This window comes from Tauraco erythrolophus, chromosome 5 (genome assembly GCF_009769465.1).
Source record: "Tauraco erythrolophus isolate bTauEry1 chromosome 5, bTauEry1.pri, whole genome shotgun sequence".
In the NCBI taxonomy this organism is placed as follows: domain Eukaryota; kingdom Metazoa; phylum Chordata; class Aves; order Musophagiformes; family Musophagidae; genus Tauraco; species Tauraco erythrolophus.
In genome coordinates, this window is record NC_141469.1 from 80,018,335 (window position 1) to 80,034,051 (window position 15,717).

Consider the following 15,717-nt stretch of genomic DNA (forward strand, 5'->3'; position numbering starts at 1 on the left):
GTAAAGACCATCTTCATCCACCGTAGATGAGCCAGACTGAAATGTTTTAATCTTGTTAGATGCCAAAGAATAGAACAGTTTGTGCAGGTGCGGTAGTGTCTGGAACTATGGCAGCTGCTTCTTGTAAAATATTTTATATTGCAGAAGCTCTTCAATTATCTGTGAAACTGTTATTTAAAAAAGCTAGCTTGAAAATTATCATTCTTCCTTTTGAATAATACATATAATGTCGTATTACAGTGAAATATACTTTTATTTTTAAATATGGTAACAAGAGCTACTTCATTTTGGTTGAATTGTCATCTTTTGGTTCATTTCACTCCAATAAAAATACGACTTTCAAACCAGAAATGAAAACAAGATTTCCAATTAGTAGCAAGTAACAGCCTCCTTTACTGATTACTTTAAAATAAGGACAAGGTACTTCAACTATTCACAAATATTTCTGACATATTACAAAGTAACATACGAGAAAAAGATCATGATCATATTCGAAGCAAAATAGTTTTAAAATGTTTACAAATGCATTGGGGTTTTTTTTGCCTTTTCAAAATGTTTCTTGATACAGTTTCGCAGGAGACGATCTGTTTGGGCAAGTAAACTTCTGCTATACATACTGTGCCCTGTCCTCGAGGACAAATTGGAAAAATATTTTCAAAACAGCACTTTATCAGAAACAGAGGTTTGGAATACGGCCTCCAATGGTCTTGTAATTTTGTCTCTGTGGACTTGGTGCAAGGCTTAACATGATTTTTTAAAATGATTTTTTTTTTCACGTGATGTGAAGCTGACATTTAGCTGATCACATCTGTGATCTATTTCTTCTACATATACAAAGAAGCAGCTTTTTGAAGCTTTAAGGCTGCCACTAACAACACCTTATCCATCTGTTGTGGTTTTCTTAAATGTTACAATTACTCTGTGAAATTTAGAATTGTTAGCAGCGACGACGGTGATGATCCTCATTTAAAAAAATCCCAAACCAAACAGAAGAATTCCCTGGGAAACTGCACACCACATGCATGATACATAACTAAAAAATTAATCCAAAGTTCTGATAAATATTTAGTTCCAGCTAGAGCTAACAGTTGTTCTAGTCCTAAAGAATAAAACGTTTATTATATACAGAAGGGATGGATGGGATACGGACACGTGACGCAGATCACTCAAGGCATTTCACGGTCTGAATTGTTCACGGGTGGGCTGTACCACCTGTGGGAAGGGAACAGTCCTGGTGGTGGCGATGGGTTATCTTCTCCAGGCTGCCCAGTCTTCACCTGAACCAGGAGTTTCTTGCAGGACTGAGAGCTTTCTAGGGCTTGCTCCTGAGCTAAACGCAACCTTGTGCAGCGTTATCAGATGCCAGTCTGCATCAGGGAAGGGTTTGGGCTTTTGCCTTCAGCACGTTACAGCGTGAAAAACTGCACCCGCATTTGTCGCTGAGCACCATTAACTGACTTTGGTGACAAACCTACTGGCAGGACCTGCGGGATCAAAAATAGGCTGCACTCCGGCCGTGTGCAAGAAGGAAGCACAGCTGCCACTCACCTTGCAACCAGAGTCTGTGACCATTAAAACCATAAATACATTAAGAACCCTACACGTACACACAAAACACAGCAGCAGCGACGTTGCAGGATGCGGCGCCTACTCTATGTACCTGCTTTTTCGTCAGTGCAGATGCAACACCAAAATAAATGCTACTTAATAAGAGGCAAACCCTTCGTCAGAGGTCACTGGCAGTAGGCCAAATTTCAGGTCCAGGCTTCTGCTGATCTGAGGTGACTCTGAAGCCAGGCTGATCCCACTCTCCATCAAATCTAAGCAATTAAAAAGTCGCACCATGGGAAAATAATATCAGTTAACACCTAAAACTTTCTGAGCTGGAGCTTTCTTTTGCCACCATTTGTAACTAATTGTCCCTTTTTCACAAGTGCTCTTTGTGTCAGCACTCAGCACGCAACAGGGGATACAGTTTTACATACAAAATGTGATGTAGGGGCAAGGACTAATAGAAACAACCAGCACATGGCTGGAGTTCCTGAATCCTGGGAGGTGCTCTCCATGTTTTTAAGTGACGTTTCAGTGAGATTGCACTTAGCAGAGCGCTAAGAAGTTGTCACTCTCCAACTTTTTCTTCTTTTTCGCACAGTTCTGTTTCAAAGCTTGGTAGGAATAGCACGAGAAGGACTAGAGGAGATGACTGTGCTGGTCCATTGTCTTTGCTAATGCTCTTCAGAGCAGCGTCCTCTCCTCAAGGTCACATCATCTAGTCCAATATCCCCAGTTCTTCCTTTCCCTTTCTCCCCTCTGAAAATAACCTGGGAAGAGAAACAGAATGATTTGAGTGCAAAAAATAAGGTAAAATGAAAGAAGCTTTGCTCAAGAGAGGTCTCAACAGTAAGAAATCAAAAGTGTAAGAAGGCTCAGGCAATCGTAACTGACTCACAAAAGGCTATTTATTTTGCGCAGAATTATGGCTGTTTTTTTCTGGTTCTGATCCTTTCCCTTCTTCACTTTGGCGGGAGCTTTATGAAGAACTGCTGTTCAGGACAGAGTTGCTCCAGTTGCACCATCTGCTGAGGTGAGATAAACTTCCACATAAGAGCATCTCAGGTACTTTCTACGTATCATCTCTGCACTGTTTCCACTGTCCCTCATGGCAAACACATGAACTCCTCTGCATTCTGAAAAACCTTGTCCAACAGAGGAGCTTTCCATGGCTGAAGCACCTTGCAGCTGCCTTGGTTGTGGGAACTAGAAACACCCATCTTTTATTTAACAAATTCTTGCCTCTGCAGACTTAAGAGTAATCCACAGAAGCGCTGGCTCCTCGCAAAATGGCAGTAGAACTTTGGACATGGATTTAAGCAGATCATTAGCACTCCGATTTACCCTGAGTAGGAGAAATCCAACAACCACAAAGCTTAACTAGAAGGACTGGTGCACAAATCAGAGACGATATACAGAATACCCAGCTGACTTTAAGAAACACTTCCCATAAAACCAGTATTGCTCACCTCCGCTGCTGCTGTGGATTCCGAAGCCTGAACCGTTTAATACGGTCGGTGTTTTTGACCATGGCTTAAAAATTATGTGAAGCCTACAGCAAAACTTTGTAAGAGTCTGCTGTTATCATTGAGCTGGAAAGAGTTAATACAGATTCATAGGTCAGAAATTCAGCTGTGTAGTTAAAAATAATTTGGATGCTTGCTGAATGCATACTTTCAAATAAGGAGTAGGAACAGAGGAGGTCAGAGAAACTCGGTGTTGAATGTACTAAATTTTTTTTTAGAAATAAAATAATTTAGAAATTATTTCTTTATTCAACTCTATGTTGAATAAATGAACTTTTTTTTTAGAAATGAGCAGGTTTTGGTGTGCTTTAGAAATAATTTACACAGACCTAATTCATTAGAAAGTGTGATGAAGGATTCTGGTCTCCGTTCATATTCTCCTCAGGTTCCCAGTAGGCCCCCCTAAAATTGCTAGTGTTTAGTTGTGTTTGGTTTTTAATTAGCTAGAAAATAGCTAATTAAGCTAGAAAAAGCTTCCATATTTCTTCCCGATTTCTCTGGGGCAGAGGCCTTCCCTTCTTATCTGGCATTTTCTCTCATTCCCTGATCCTTGGAATAAACGTCACAGCGGTTCAGGCCAGCAGCCCAGGCCTCCCTGTGCTGGCTGGAAAAGATCCCAAATTCGACTGTTCCGTAAGGCGCCGTGAGGCAGTTCTGGTCTGTGGGCCAGCGATGGGTTCCGACAGGCAACCCAGGCTGACAGCTGCTGCCGAGGCAGGGGCAGAGCAAAGGGGCACTGCAGGTCTTCTTCACCATCTCTAACACCCATTTGCTTTTCTGCCAGACATGTTGGCAGCACACACTTAATGAACTCCTCTATCAGGTGAGACAGGCCTGAGGACTGCGAAAAGTGCTAAACTTGGTGGAAAAGGGCAAGAATGGGGCAAACATATTGTCCACCCGCTATAAACTTCCACATTCTCAGTCCTGTTATTCGTTTACAGCTAACAGAAGGTCTGGCGTCTTTATTGCTTTTGCCGAGGTAAAGCTTTCAGCAAATTAACTGCAGTAATTACAGCCTTAATATTAATTTTAGAACCATATACTGTGCGAGTGTTGTAGCCCGCTCCCACCAGGAACATTATGATGTGTGAGCTTTTGCAGACACTTGATGTAAGTCAGAGCAAAACAGGCCCTGAAGCACCCAAGCCTCTTCAGATCTGAAATAGAAACTACCTTCAAAGCTAAGCAGAGGTTGAAGAAAAATGCTGAGCTTTTGATATATCAGTTTATCACTCAGTGTTTCTAAGATTTCCAGGTATTAAAGGATTCTCTGTGGCACTGCAGACAGCTGCTTTTGATTGCACTAAATCATTTTGTGTTATTGGCATAGTTAGGTCCTCGTTTACCTCCCTGTCCAGATCGGCTGCAGGCATGCCAAAGCATAAAACCATGTGAGAGTGCACGTTGCCTCCCTGCATTATCGAAAAAGACTTATTTTCAATATCTCTGCCCTGGTTTAGCCAGTTATTAATCCACAAGGGATGACGCTTCCTATTTCATGGCACTTTAGGATTTCAAGCATTGTTCATGCAGAATCTGGATACAGGGTTTTTAGAAATCCCTGTACAGTACGCCACTGTTCATTAGACTGCTCTTTCCTACGTGGTGATGCCCTGAAAACAGGCTCTATGAGGTAGCATCAGTACAGGATATTTTATAGTTTCCTAAGTGTCTACTGCTGTACGTGGCATTTTATGCAAAAAAATAATTTGACAAAATGCACAATGACTCGCTTATCCTTAATGTGATTCCATTGGCAGGGATCAAAATAGTAAAACATGGGCTGAAATTGGACCCAGAAGACAAGCAGTTCAGTGCTACACCGTCTAAGCGTCTTCAGGTTCTCGTGAACAAAAAACGAAAGGCAGCACAGCACACGTACTGGTACTTACACTCTTGATGCCTCGTCCTCGCAAAGTCAGATGTGTCTGCCTCCAGCCATGGCCTCCGTTTCTTCCCCAAACAGCTGGTCCGTGAGCACCGTTCTTCCTGACAAAGACTTGGAGGGCACCAGCATGCAGCCCGGGCACCTTGTGCCTAAACGACAGGCACAGGTCGCCAGCCTGAGCCACGTGACCCACCGGCAGGACGAGATGCGCCGCTCTGCCGCCTTTGCCTTTGGGGTCCGAGATGGTAAGATACTGCCCCCCTGCAGAAGAAAAAGCAGTTGGGATGGTTTTTTTTTAAATTCTACTACGTTACAGGACCAAATGCGCAAGAGTCGTTACAAAATCAAAAAATAAAAAAGAGCGCCGCAAATTCCAGCGAGCCTTAAATAAGGCATACAGTTGTGGAACGGGAACCAGAACTGATGCATTTGCCTCCCACAGGGTAGGATTTACAGTGCTGGTCTCCCGTTTACATTAGTTCCAGGTTACGTCTTAACCATCTCATTTCTTTTTTTACATAGCAAATAACACCTCTTTTGAAAAGGAAAATCTCACGTATTCATTTCTGACAACCCCTTGGGGACAGCACGATTCTAAACCCACAGTGACATTAAAGCTACTGGGTACATTTATGCACCTTGTAAGCTGCAGTTTTTGCTATGACCTAGAGGAATGAGAAGGGCAGCATAAATGTTATCGTGTAAATGAGCTACGGTTCTGTCCCTTTCCTTTTGATTGGGAACTGTGTTAACATGTTAAGTCTCACAGCACAGCCTTTTTATTTAACCATCATCTAAACTCTGAATCTGGATTAGCTAGGCACATATACATTAGAAAGGCACATATATATATGTATATATGTGTATATTGCAGCCTTCCAGTACTTAAAGGGGGCTACAGGAAAGCTGGAGAGGGATTTTGACAAGGGCGTGTAGCGACAGGACAAGGGGCAATGGCTTTAAACTGAAAGAGGGCAGATTTAGATCAGATCTAAGGGAGAAATTTTCCACTCAGAGGGTGGTGAGGCAGTGGAACAGGTTGCCCAGAGAAACTGTAGATGCCCCATCCCTGGAAGTGTTGGCCAGGTTGGATGAGGCTTTGAGCAACCTGATGTAGTGGAGGGTGTCCCTGCCCATGGCATGGGGGTTGGAACTAGATGATCTTTGACGACCCTTCCAACTCAAACCATTCTATGATTCCGTGATACACTTCCATAAGTAAGTCCCATGCACCCTTTCACACAGGCACACAAAACTACAGTAAATGAGACTCCACATCTTGGAGAAAACCCACATCTGTATTTTTCCTTTGTACTTTTTCCTAAAACTTTTGCAAGGTGGATGATAACTTTAAAATTTGAAATGACCAAAAGAGAGGACGGTTCACTTTTAAAAAATAAATTTTTTTTTTTAAAAATCTGATCTTTCTCTGAACCTAAGAGTCTTTTTCTTTCTTAATGAGATCAGATTTTTAAATTTTTTTTTAATGAAAAATTCCAAGTTTAATGAACTCCAGGTAAAAGTGGCATTTGGGTTCCTTAGTTGAAACTGATGTAGAAATATTGGGGCTTTGTAATATTGTTGACATGCACAGTCTTTACTCAATTATAGAATAGAAAAATATTTTTCATTTAAATTGTCACCCTGTTGCTACTCAACCAGAGCTTTATTTTTTTAAAGCTTCTTTTTGAAATCCACAACTGTCTCCCTCCAAAGCTGTGAGATTTAACGACAACGTACCAGGGCTTGTCCCACATTTAAAAGGAAAGCCAGCCTCGTCTCCAATTCACTACCTCCACATTGCTTTGGAAGTTCTTTGGTCTCAATGAGATTTAACAAAGTCTTATGCTGCTGTCTACGGCCCCAGATCTGCACTTGGGCATGCACAGGGATTCATTTGTCCAAGGATCCATTCAAGTTTGTTGTTGTTTTGCTTTTGTTTGGTTGTTTTCTTTGGGTTTTTTTGTTTTGTTTTGTTTTTTTTAATGCAGTTTTTGCATCAAGGTTACTAATGGCTAAAATAAGCACAACAGAGTTTAAATAACTGCACCTGTTTGTTGTAGATACACTTATATCACTATAAAAGTACTGGCTTGACTCATTAACTGCATCTGTTTCAGACAGTTACAGTGACTGAATCCCATCAATGGGAAACAGATTTAGGTAAGCACAAAGCCAACCTATCTGTGGGCAAGCCCCTACAGGAAAAGGTCCCCTCAGATCATCATTTTCTGCAGGCCAGATAAGCTTCTCAGGCTTCAGCACGGCACCTAGCAAAATGCAGATTCTGATAAACCAATAAACGGCAAACTTTGAAAGGTGAAAGCAAACACTCAGGAACAAGCTGTGAAAATAAACCTCCGCAACAAGGTATTCTAGACAGGAGGGGGTGGGTGGGTGACTTCAAGGGACCAGTTTTAACAGGTTATGTCAACAGCAGCAGAACATACACAGGAAACGAAAAGCTGAGATTGTCCCTGACTGGAAAGCAATGCAGGAGAGAGAAAAAAAAAAAAAAAAAGTCAGTTAAAAATCATAGTTCTGGAACTTAATATGTATTAACACCAATTTTTAAGTACAGATAATATGCTTTGAGCTACTTGCTTTCTCAGAAACAAAGCGCTTTTAAATCTATTGTTTCAAACAGACGTTTGAATTACGTGTGATGCTTTTTAAAACACCAGTCTGCAAGCAGGAGACAGCTCCCTGTCTTCTCGTCTGCAGGAGGAAGGAGCTCTGCAGTCTGAGTCATTCAAGAGACTTTTTAAGTATCTTGAGGAGCACAGGGAACGCGAGAGCATGCCTGTGGGTGGGGAGGGGGCCAGCCCACCTCCACTTAGCCCGGAAAAGGTGGCAGGTCACCTGCTGCGGTGGCAAATGACTGTCTCATCAATGGCAGCGTAAGGACAGGCACCTGTGATGAGGTGGTGCATAAGGAAAACAGCTCCCAGTGCCCTCACCCTCCCTGAACTTAACCTATACCGTTTTACTGCCGGAGAACGAGCTTCCTTCCCAAGCCTGCCACCCCCTCACATAATGTAGGCATTGTGCACTTCAAAGGCTGCTCCTCTGGGGATGAAGTAATCCCGTCATTACGGGGAGCCAGAGACGTGTGTCTAATCCCCAGTGCTGTGGGGCAGGCACTGCTGGGGGAAGGGTACGCAGGCACGGACGGCCAACCTCGCAGTGCCACTCGGTGAAAGCGAGAGGGGACAAAACAGGACTAGCTTCCAGCACCGTAGATGTGCACTTCTGCTGGGACCACACCAGGAGAGGTGTGCGAGTGGAAGGGGCCACTGCTTTGGCTGACCACCAGGGCTGATGCCAGTCCTCTCCTATCCTCCAAGTGGCCAGTGCACACCGCTAACATTCATTGCAAGAGCACTTTTTACCATCTCAAACATACTCATTTTCAGAAATCACAGGATCATTTATGTTGGAAGAGATCTTGAAGATCAAGTCCAAGTGTTACCTAACACTGACTGCCAAGTCCACCATGTCCCTAAGTGTCACATCTACAAATCTTTCAAATACCTCCAGGGATGGTGACTCAACCACTTCCCTGGGCAGCCTGTCCCAATGCTTGACTTCCCTTTCGGTGAAGAAACTTTTCCTAATATCCAATTTAAACCTCCTCTGGTGCAACTTGAGGCCATCTCTTGTCCTATCGCTTGTTACTTGGGAGAAGAGACCCACACCGACCTCGCTACAACCTCCTTTCAGGTAGTTGTACAGAGCAATAAGGTCTCCCTTCAGCCTCCTTTTCTCCAGACTAAACAACCCCAGTTCCCTCAGCTGCTTCTCATAAGACTTGTGCTCCAGACCCTTTACCAGCTCCGTTGCCCTTCTTTGGACACACTCCAGCACCTCAACTTTCTTCTAGTGAGGGGCCCAAAACTGAACACAAGATCCAAGATGTGGCCTCACCAGCACCGCATACAGGGGGACAACCACTTCCTACTGGCTACACTATTTCTAATACAAGTCAGGATACTGTTGGCCTTTCTTGGCCACCTGGGCACACTGCTGGCTCCTATTCAACTGGCTGTCGACCAATACCCTCAGGTCCTTTTCTGCCAGGCAGCTTTCCAGCCGCTCCTCCCAAGCCTGTAGCATTGCATTGGGTTATTGTGACCCAAGTGCAGGACCTGAACCTGAGCCTTCTTGCACCTCATACCATTGGCGTCGGCCCACTGATCCAGCCTGTCCCGATCACACCATAGAGCCTTCCTACCCTCAAGCAGATCAACACTCCCACTCAACTTGGTGAAGTTTCGGCATATTAGCGCCTAACTTGTCTTCCTTCCCAGTTACTTAACGTATTTCCTATATACAGGTTGCTGTAACTTAGAGTAGAAATCAATAAAATCAAACTGAGAGGTTAAACTAGAGCATTGTATTTGGCAGCAGAACAAAGACTACTTCCAGTACTTTCTATAATTTTGCTGGTAATATGGAAATAATTATGTTTGCGTGGTGGTTTGAAAAATAAGCTTTGTTTCCCCATAAATAAAAGCTTTTCTCTAGTCCACATTTTTGTTCTTTCTGATTCCTTTAAGACAGATAGTCTTTTACTGAATACGGTTACTCCTCCTTCAGAGACACTCCTCTTGTAGTTACCAGCTATGACAGAGTGCAAATTCTCAACTGGTCTTTCGTGTTGGTAATCCTCAGTTTTGATTTTTATTCACAGAAGAGGAGGGAGTGTGAAACATATCCCAGAACTAAAGGGAACAGAAGCTGTGTAAATTTGTCATAAATTTGTCATTTATGTCATCATAAATTTTGACAAGAACTGTCATCAACCTCAAGCCTGGGTGGTTCTTCAACTACAGGAGGTGATTGCGCACAGGTATCTTACCTGATGCGTCTCTCACTGGTTCCCAGTGCAAGTCATCATCTTTGTCCTTGATCCATCCACACAGTCCACTATCAAAATCACAGCTGTGTACCAGCACACCTAGGCAGAACAGAGCAGAAGGTCAAAAAAGAAGTTATTTTGATTGTTTTGGGGGGAACTACAGCCATTTCCCTTGTGCTTGACAATGGCAAGTAAATACAAAAATAAAATGCAGCAGGAGGAGCACTAGAAAAGAATCTACAAAAATACTAAAACAATGAAAGGGTTGCTATTGTTATTGTTAACCATTCACACTGTTTTAAGCTAAACCTGTTATGAAAATAAACTATAAAGGTTCACCTAGGGTGGGGATTTTTTTCTTTCTTGTTTTTTTCCCGCCCTTTTTTTTTTTTTTTCTTTTTACAAAGCATAGTTTGGGGCTTAAGACACAAGAGTCCTTTAAAAATGTGTAAAAACTCCAGAAATTTAAAAAAACCCTAAAGCCTAGGCCCCGAAAAGGAGATGTGATCTTTACCTGGGTCATCATTTGCTTCAAATTCATCGGCGGTAATCCCTCTTTCAATTTCAAGTATTTCAAACAGATTGTTGCTCACTCCAGGCTGGCGTGGAACTGTGAGAAAAGCAGTTTTTCAGACATGAATGAGATAACAGGAGTTAGTGACCTACTTCCTTATCTCGAATAAAAACCAGCAGAGTAGCTCTAGGCATTGTGCTTCTCTTGGAGCATTCAATATATCTAATTATATTTGCCATGAAGATTCATAAACTTTATGCCTGTATGATTTACGATTTATGTTGTAACATTTATCTGGGTTCCGTAAAAGGTGATTCCAAATCTGCTAAAGGCTCTGCAAATGAAAGCTCCTTTTTAACCAGGGAAAAAAAAAAAAAAAAGGAAAAAAGCTTTAACCTTGAAGCACACTCTTCCCCTCAAATTGCACTTTTAAGGATAGCGGTTTCTCAGTAAAATGAAGCCACATTAAAGTCCTTGCTCAAACCTTCCACAGATGTTTACAGGAGAATCTCGACAGAAGGCAGTCGGACTTGGAAGAGGCCGACGTGCACCTGACCTTCGAAACACAGCGGAAGGTATATCCATCTATCTGCAAAGGATTAGAGCTCCCTAAACAAATACCAGGATTATACTGAGAGCTGAGAGGGAGGAGCTCTAGTGGAAGCTGGAATTCAACTGTAATTATACTTTTTGCTTTCCAACACAGTCTGTCCTTCGGCTGCTGTTCTCAGCTACAAGGAGAAGGAACGCTCTTGGGGATTAATGAGCCCAGAGGTCACTGGGCATTGAGCAGCCAGGACTACCTGAAATTTAAGAGGTTTTTGCTGGAACGATGGCTGCCAAAGTCAGGTGGCTACAAAGACTTCCACTTACTTCTGAAGACACTGTGCCAGTCTGTGTAAGTCTCCAGGAATAACACACGGATGTCATGCCTGATGGACAGCTGTCAGCTAGAGATAAACAGATTGCACTGGATAGAGCTGTCTCGGAAATTCCTCTTTTAGAGGCGGGTCTAGCGCACAAGGAGTAACAGCAGTAACGTGTCAGGCACATCCTTAGATGTTAGAGACATCTCCGACACCTACGGTATTTCTAAGGGCCTGATCTATTAAAAACTTGACGTGTTTTCCATCTGCAGTGCCAAAATAAGCATCTTAATGTCTTCATAGACTTCTTAGGGAAGCGAGAACAAGAAGAACTGAGATGATTTACAATTCTAAACTGAAACACAGCACTGTTGTTTTCAGGAAATACAGTCAAAGGGAAGAAGGAACTTCTTTTGCGCTAGGACAACATGTAAGTAGCACTGCTGCAAGAGCTCCTCTAAAGCCAGAAGACAGAGCAAAACGAAAAGTAAGAACCAAGTGGCTTCCTGCTTTTCAGAATTAGGACAAAATAAGCAGCCTGATAAAAGGTCAACCAAATGCTAATGTATTTTAAAAGTAATATTGCAGGCTACAGATCTTGGATGAACTTTTTGTATAATAAAAATGAATTTTAGAAAAGCTTGAAGCCTGTAAGAAACCAATTAACTCCTCAATATTGTAGTCATTTTTTGAATTATTACATCTCCTTTTTTTTCTTTTAATCCTTTGTTGATTTTGGATTATGTCTGTTTGCAGTCTAGGACATTAATGCCCACACAGCCTCAAGGACTTTAGGTTGCCTTGGGTAGTAAAGTCCTGTTAATTTTTAAGGATATGCTGTTTGTAATATATTTTTGCTGTTTGTTTAATCTGTTTTTCTTGCTTACATGATTAGAATTTTGGTATTTAACATAAAGAAACCATACAAATGTGCACAGCCCACACCACCTAGGCCAATAATTGCCCTGCAGTACATTTATGCACAAATACTATGTCAAATAGGTCGAGGGAGGTGATTCTGCCCCTCTACTCTGCTCTCGTGAGATCCCACCTGGAATACTGCGTTCAGCTCTGGAGTCCCCAACACAAGAAGGACATGGAGCTGCTGGAGCGGGTCCAGAGAAGGGCCACGAAGATGATCCAAGGGCTGGAACACCTCTGCTATGAAGACAGGCTGAGAGAGTTGGGGCTGTTCAGCCTGGAGAAGAGAAGGCTCCAGGGTGATCTTATTGCAGCCTTCCAGTACTTAAAGGGGGCCTACAGGAAAGCTGGAGAGGGACTTTTTCCAAGGGTGTGTAGTGATAGGACAAGAGGCAATGGCTTTAAACTGAAAGAGGGCAGATTTAGATAAGATCTAAGGAAGAAATTTTTCTCTCAGAGGATGGTGAGGCACTGGAACAGGTTGCCCAGAGAAGCTGTGGCTGCCCCATCCCTGGCAGTGTTCAAGGCCCAGTTGGATGAGGCTTTGGGCAACCTGGTGTAGTGGAGGGTGTCCCTGCCCATGGCAGGGGAGTTGGAACTAGATGATCTTTGAGGTCCTTTCCAACCCAAACCATTCTATGTCTTACTGCCCAAGCTGTGGAAAGAACTAGCAGGGACTGTGAGGATGAACCACCGCCCACTGTACTTGAAGAGCAGGTTCGGGAACATCTGAGGAACTTGAAGGTGCACAAGTCCATGAGACCTGATGAGATCCATCCGCGGGTCCTGAAAGAACTGGCGGATGAAGTTGCCAAGCCACTGGCTATTGTATTTGAGAAGTCATGGCGGTCTGGCAAGGTCCCCGATGACTGGAAGAGAGGGAACATAACCCCCATTTTTAAAAAGGGGAACAAGGAGGACCCGGGCAACTACAGGCCGGTCAGCCTCACCTCTGTGCCTGGCAAGGTCATGGAGCAGATTCTCCTGGGAACCATGCTAAGGCACATGGAGAGCAAGAAGGTGGTGGGTGACAGCCAACATGGCTTCACCAAAGGCAGATCGTGCCTGACCAACTTGGTGGCCTTTTATGATGGGGTGACAGCATCGGTGGACAAGGATCGACCAATGGATATCATCTACCTGGACTTGTGCAAAGCTTTTGACACTGTCCCGCACGACATTCTTCTCTCTAAACTAGAGAGGCATTGGTTTGATGGATGGACCACTCGGTGGATAAGGAATTGGCTCAATGGCCGCACTCAGAGAGTAGTGGTCAACGGCTCGATGTCCAAGTGGAGACCGGTCACGAGTGGCGTCCCTCAGGGGTCTGTGTTGGGCCCGGCCCTCTTCAACATCTTTGTCGGTGACGTGGACAGTGTCACGGAGTGCATCCTCAGCAAGTTCGCCGATGACACCAAGCTGTGTGGTGCTGTCGACACGCTGGAAGGGAGGGATGCCATCCAGAGGGACCTCGACAGGCTGGAGAGGTGGGCCCGTACCAACCTCATGAAGTTCAACCAGGCCAAATGCAAGGTCCTACATCTGGGTCGTGGCAATCCCAGGCACAAATACAGACTGGGCGGAGAATGGATCGAGAGCAGCCCTGAGGAGAAGGACTTGGGAGTACTGGTGGACGAGAAGCTCAACATGAGCCGGCAAGGTGCTCTTGCGGCCCAGAAGGCCAACCGCGTCCTGGGCTGCATCAAGAGGAGCGTGGCCAGCAGGTCGAGAGAGGTGATTCTGCCCCTCTACTCTGCCCTCATGAGACCTCACCTGGAGTACTGCGTCCAGTTCTGGAGCCCCCAACATAAGAAGGACATGGACCAGTTGGAGAGAGTCCAGAGGAGGGCCACGAAGATGATAAGAGGGCTGGAGCACCTTTCCTATGAGGACAGGCTGAAAGAGTTGGGGCTGTTCAGCTTGGAGAAGAGGAGGCTCCGGGGTGACCTTATAGCGGTCTTCCAGTACCTCAAGGGGGCCTACAGGAAAGATGGGGAGAGGCTATTCAGGAGGGCCTGTTGTGATAGGACAAGGGGTAATGGTTTTAAAATAGAGGGAGGTAGATTCAGATTGGATATTAGGAAAAAATTTTTTACCATGACAGTTGTAGAACACTGGAACAGGTTGCCCAGAGAGGTGGTGGATGCTCCATCCCTGGAGATGTTCAAGGCCAGGTTGGACGAGGCCCTGAGCAACCTGATCTAGTTGGAGATATCCCTGTTCCTTGCAGGGGGGTTGGACTAGATGACCTTTGAAGGTCCCTTCCAGCCCTAACCATTCTATGATTCTATGATTCTATGATTCTATGAAATATATAAAGAAAAAAGATGTTTACCTCGGGCAGCAAAACAATCGAAACAGGAAGGTTCAAAACCCTCATTCACCCTTAATCCCTGCTAGCAGTATAATCCTAAGAGCTCTGTGTAGTGTGTAGGCAGGACAGCTGAACAAGCACCTCGTACCACTACAGCCACACCTGGCACAGGTGCTTATGACGGTTCGAGCTGTTCTGGCAGTGACAGCACACACCCTTACGCTGCTCTAGCTGCGTGACAGGCACAGAGAGCCAGGAGCAGTAGCTTAGGGGGTGGATGTGTGGGGGATCTCTCCGTGTGTGCCCAGACCACTGCCCCCGTGGTGCACACAGCAGCTATCGGCACCGTTTGCGTTTGGCTGCAGCGGGTTTGCTCAGGTAACTCCATTGCTTGGGCTCACTGTGGCCAGTCACTTGGGACAGCAAATCTTGTAGGAGCAGTTACTTACAAACACTGCTAAACTAACGGCGTCCTGCAAGTCCGTTACTGCCACTTGTGGCAGGACAGTTCTCCGACTGCAATCTCACCTCGGATACGCCCTCGCAGCGGAGTTTCGCCTCGCCTTACACCCACGCTGCTGCTCCCCGTGGAACGCAGCAGTCCCTGCGCACCAGACACATCTATGCTGCTCCCCAGTGACCATCACCTTGCCTTTCCCCTTCCCAGACTGCACTAAGCAAAAAACATACTGTTCGTTTCCTACGCTATGGACAACAAGTCAGGAATTCGCTTCCCAACTGCTGAGCGCGGCGTCCACTTGTACTCTAGCTGCTAGCCTCGGATGGACACGCGGCCTCTTCACATCTGCCACATCCACTCGGCACAGGGATGGAGAGAGGCCAGCCCATGGGAGCAGACAGAAAAGCAAACTTGTCCTCTCCCTGCGCAGTGGGAGGACTCCAGCCTGTGAGGAACCTCACAGTGACATCACCTGAAGGCTCCCATGCACCCATCATCCGCAATGGGATGCCTACATCCTCATCTAGGTTAACATTGAACTTAATGCTCTGCACCTCAGGATCTTCCTCGTCTTCCCCTGTGCCTTGAATTCATTTTTTTCTTAGGGATCAAAGGCTCAGACCACAGACTCATAGGTAATTAAAGAGCTCTGAATGAACATTGTGGCGGAGAGCTTTGAGGAAACCCACTGCCATGCTCTAAGATTTGTAGGATACTCAGGGGTCACAGTTTCAAGGTATGTGCTCGCCCTATGGATCCTCTTCCCAGTCTCCCATAGCTCTTGTTTATGGAAAATACCATAGGAAATATTAG

At 44.8% G+C, this 15,717-nt stretch overlaps 1 protein-coding gene across 2 annotated transcripts in view; it reads right to left on the reverse strand.

Annotated features, from left to right (window-relative positions):
* Positions 1-817: 817 nt before the first annotated feature.
* NPNT (nephronectin) overlaps positions 818-15,717 on the reverse strand; it is a 56,453-nt gene continuing 41,553 nt past the window's right edge. For both annotated transcript variants that reach the window (XM_086611636.1, XM_086611635.1), the window contains exons 10-13: positions 10,344-10,439; positions 9,830-9,928; positions 4,973-5,229; positions 818-2,321 (exon numbers count right to left, since the gene is read on the reverse strand). In XM_086611636.1, coding sequence (XP_086467762.1) covers positions 2,226-2,321; positions 4,973-5,229; positions 9,830-9,928; positions 10,344-10,439 — 548 coding nt within the window. In that variant the 3' untranslated portion in view covers positions 818-2,225. The remainder of the gene's footprint in view (positions 2,322-4,972; positions 5,230-9,829; positions 9,929-10,343; positions 10,440-15,717) is intronic.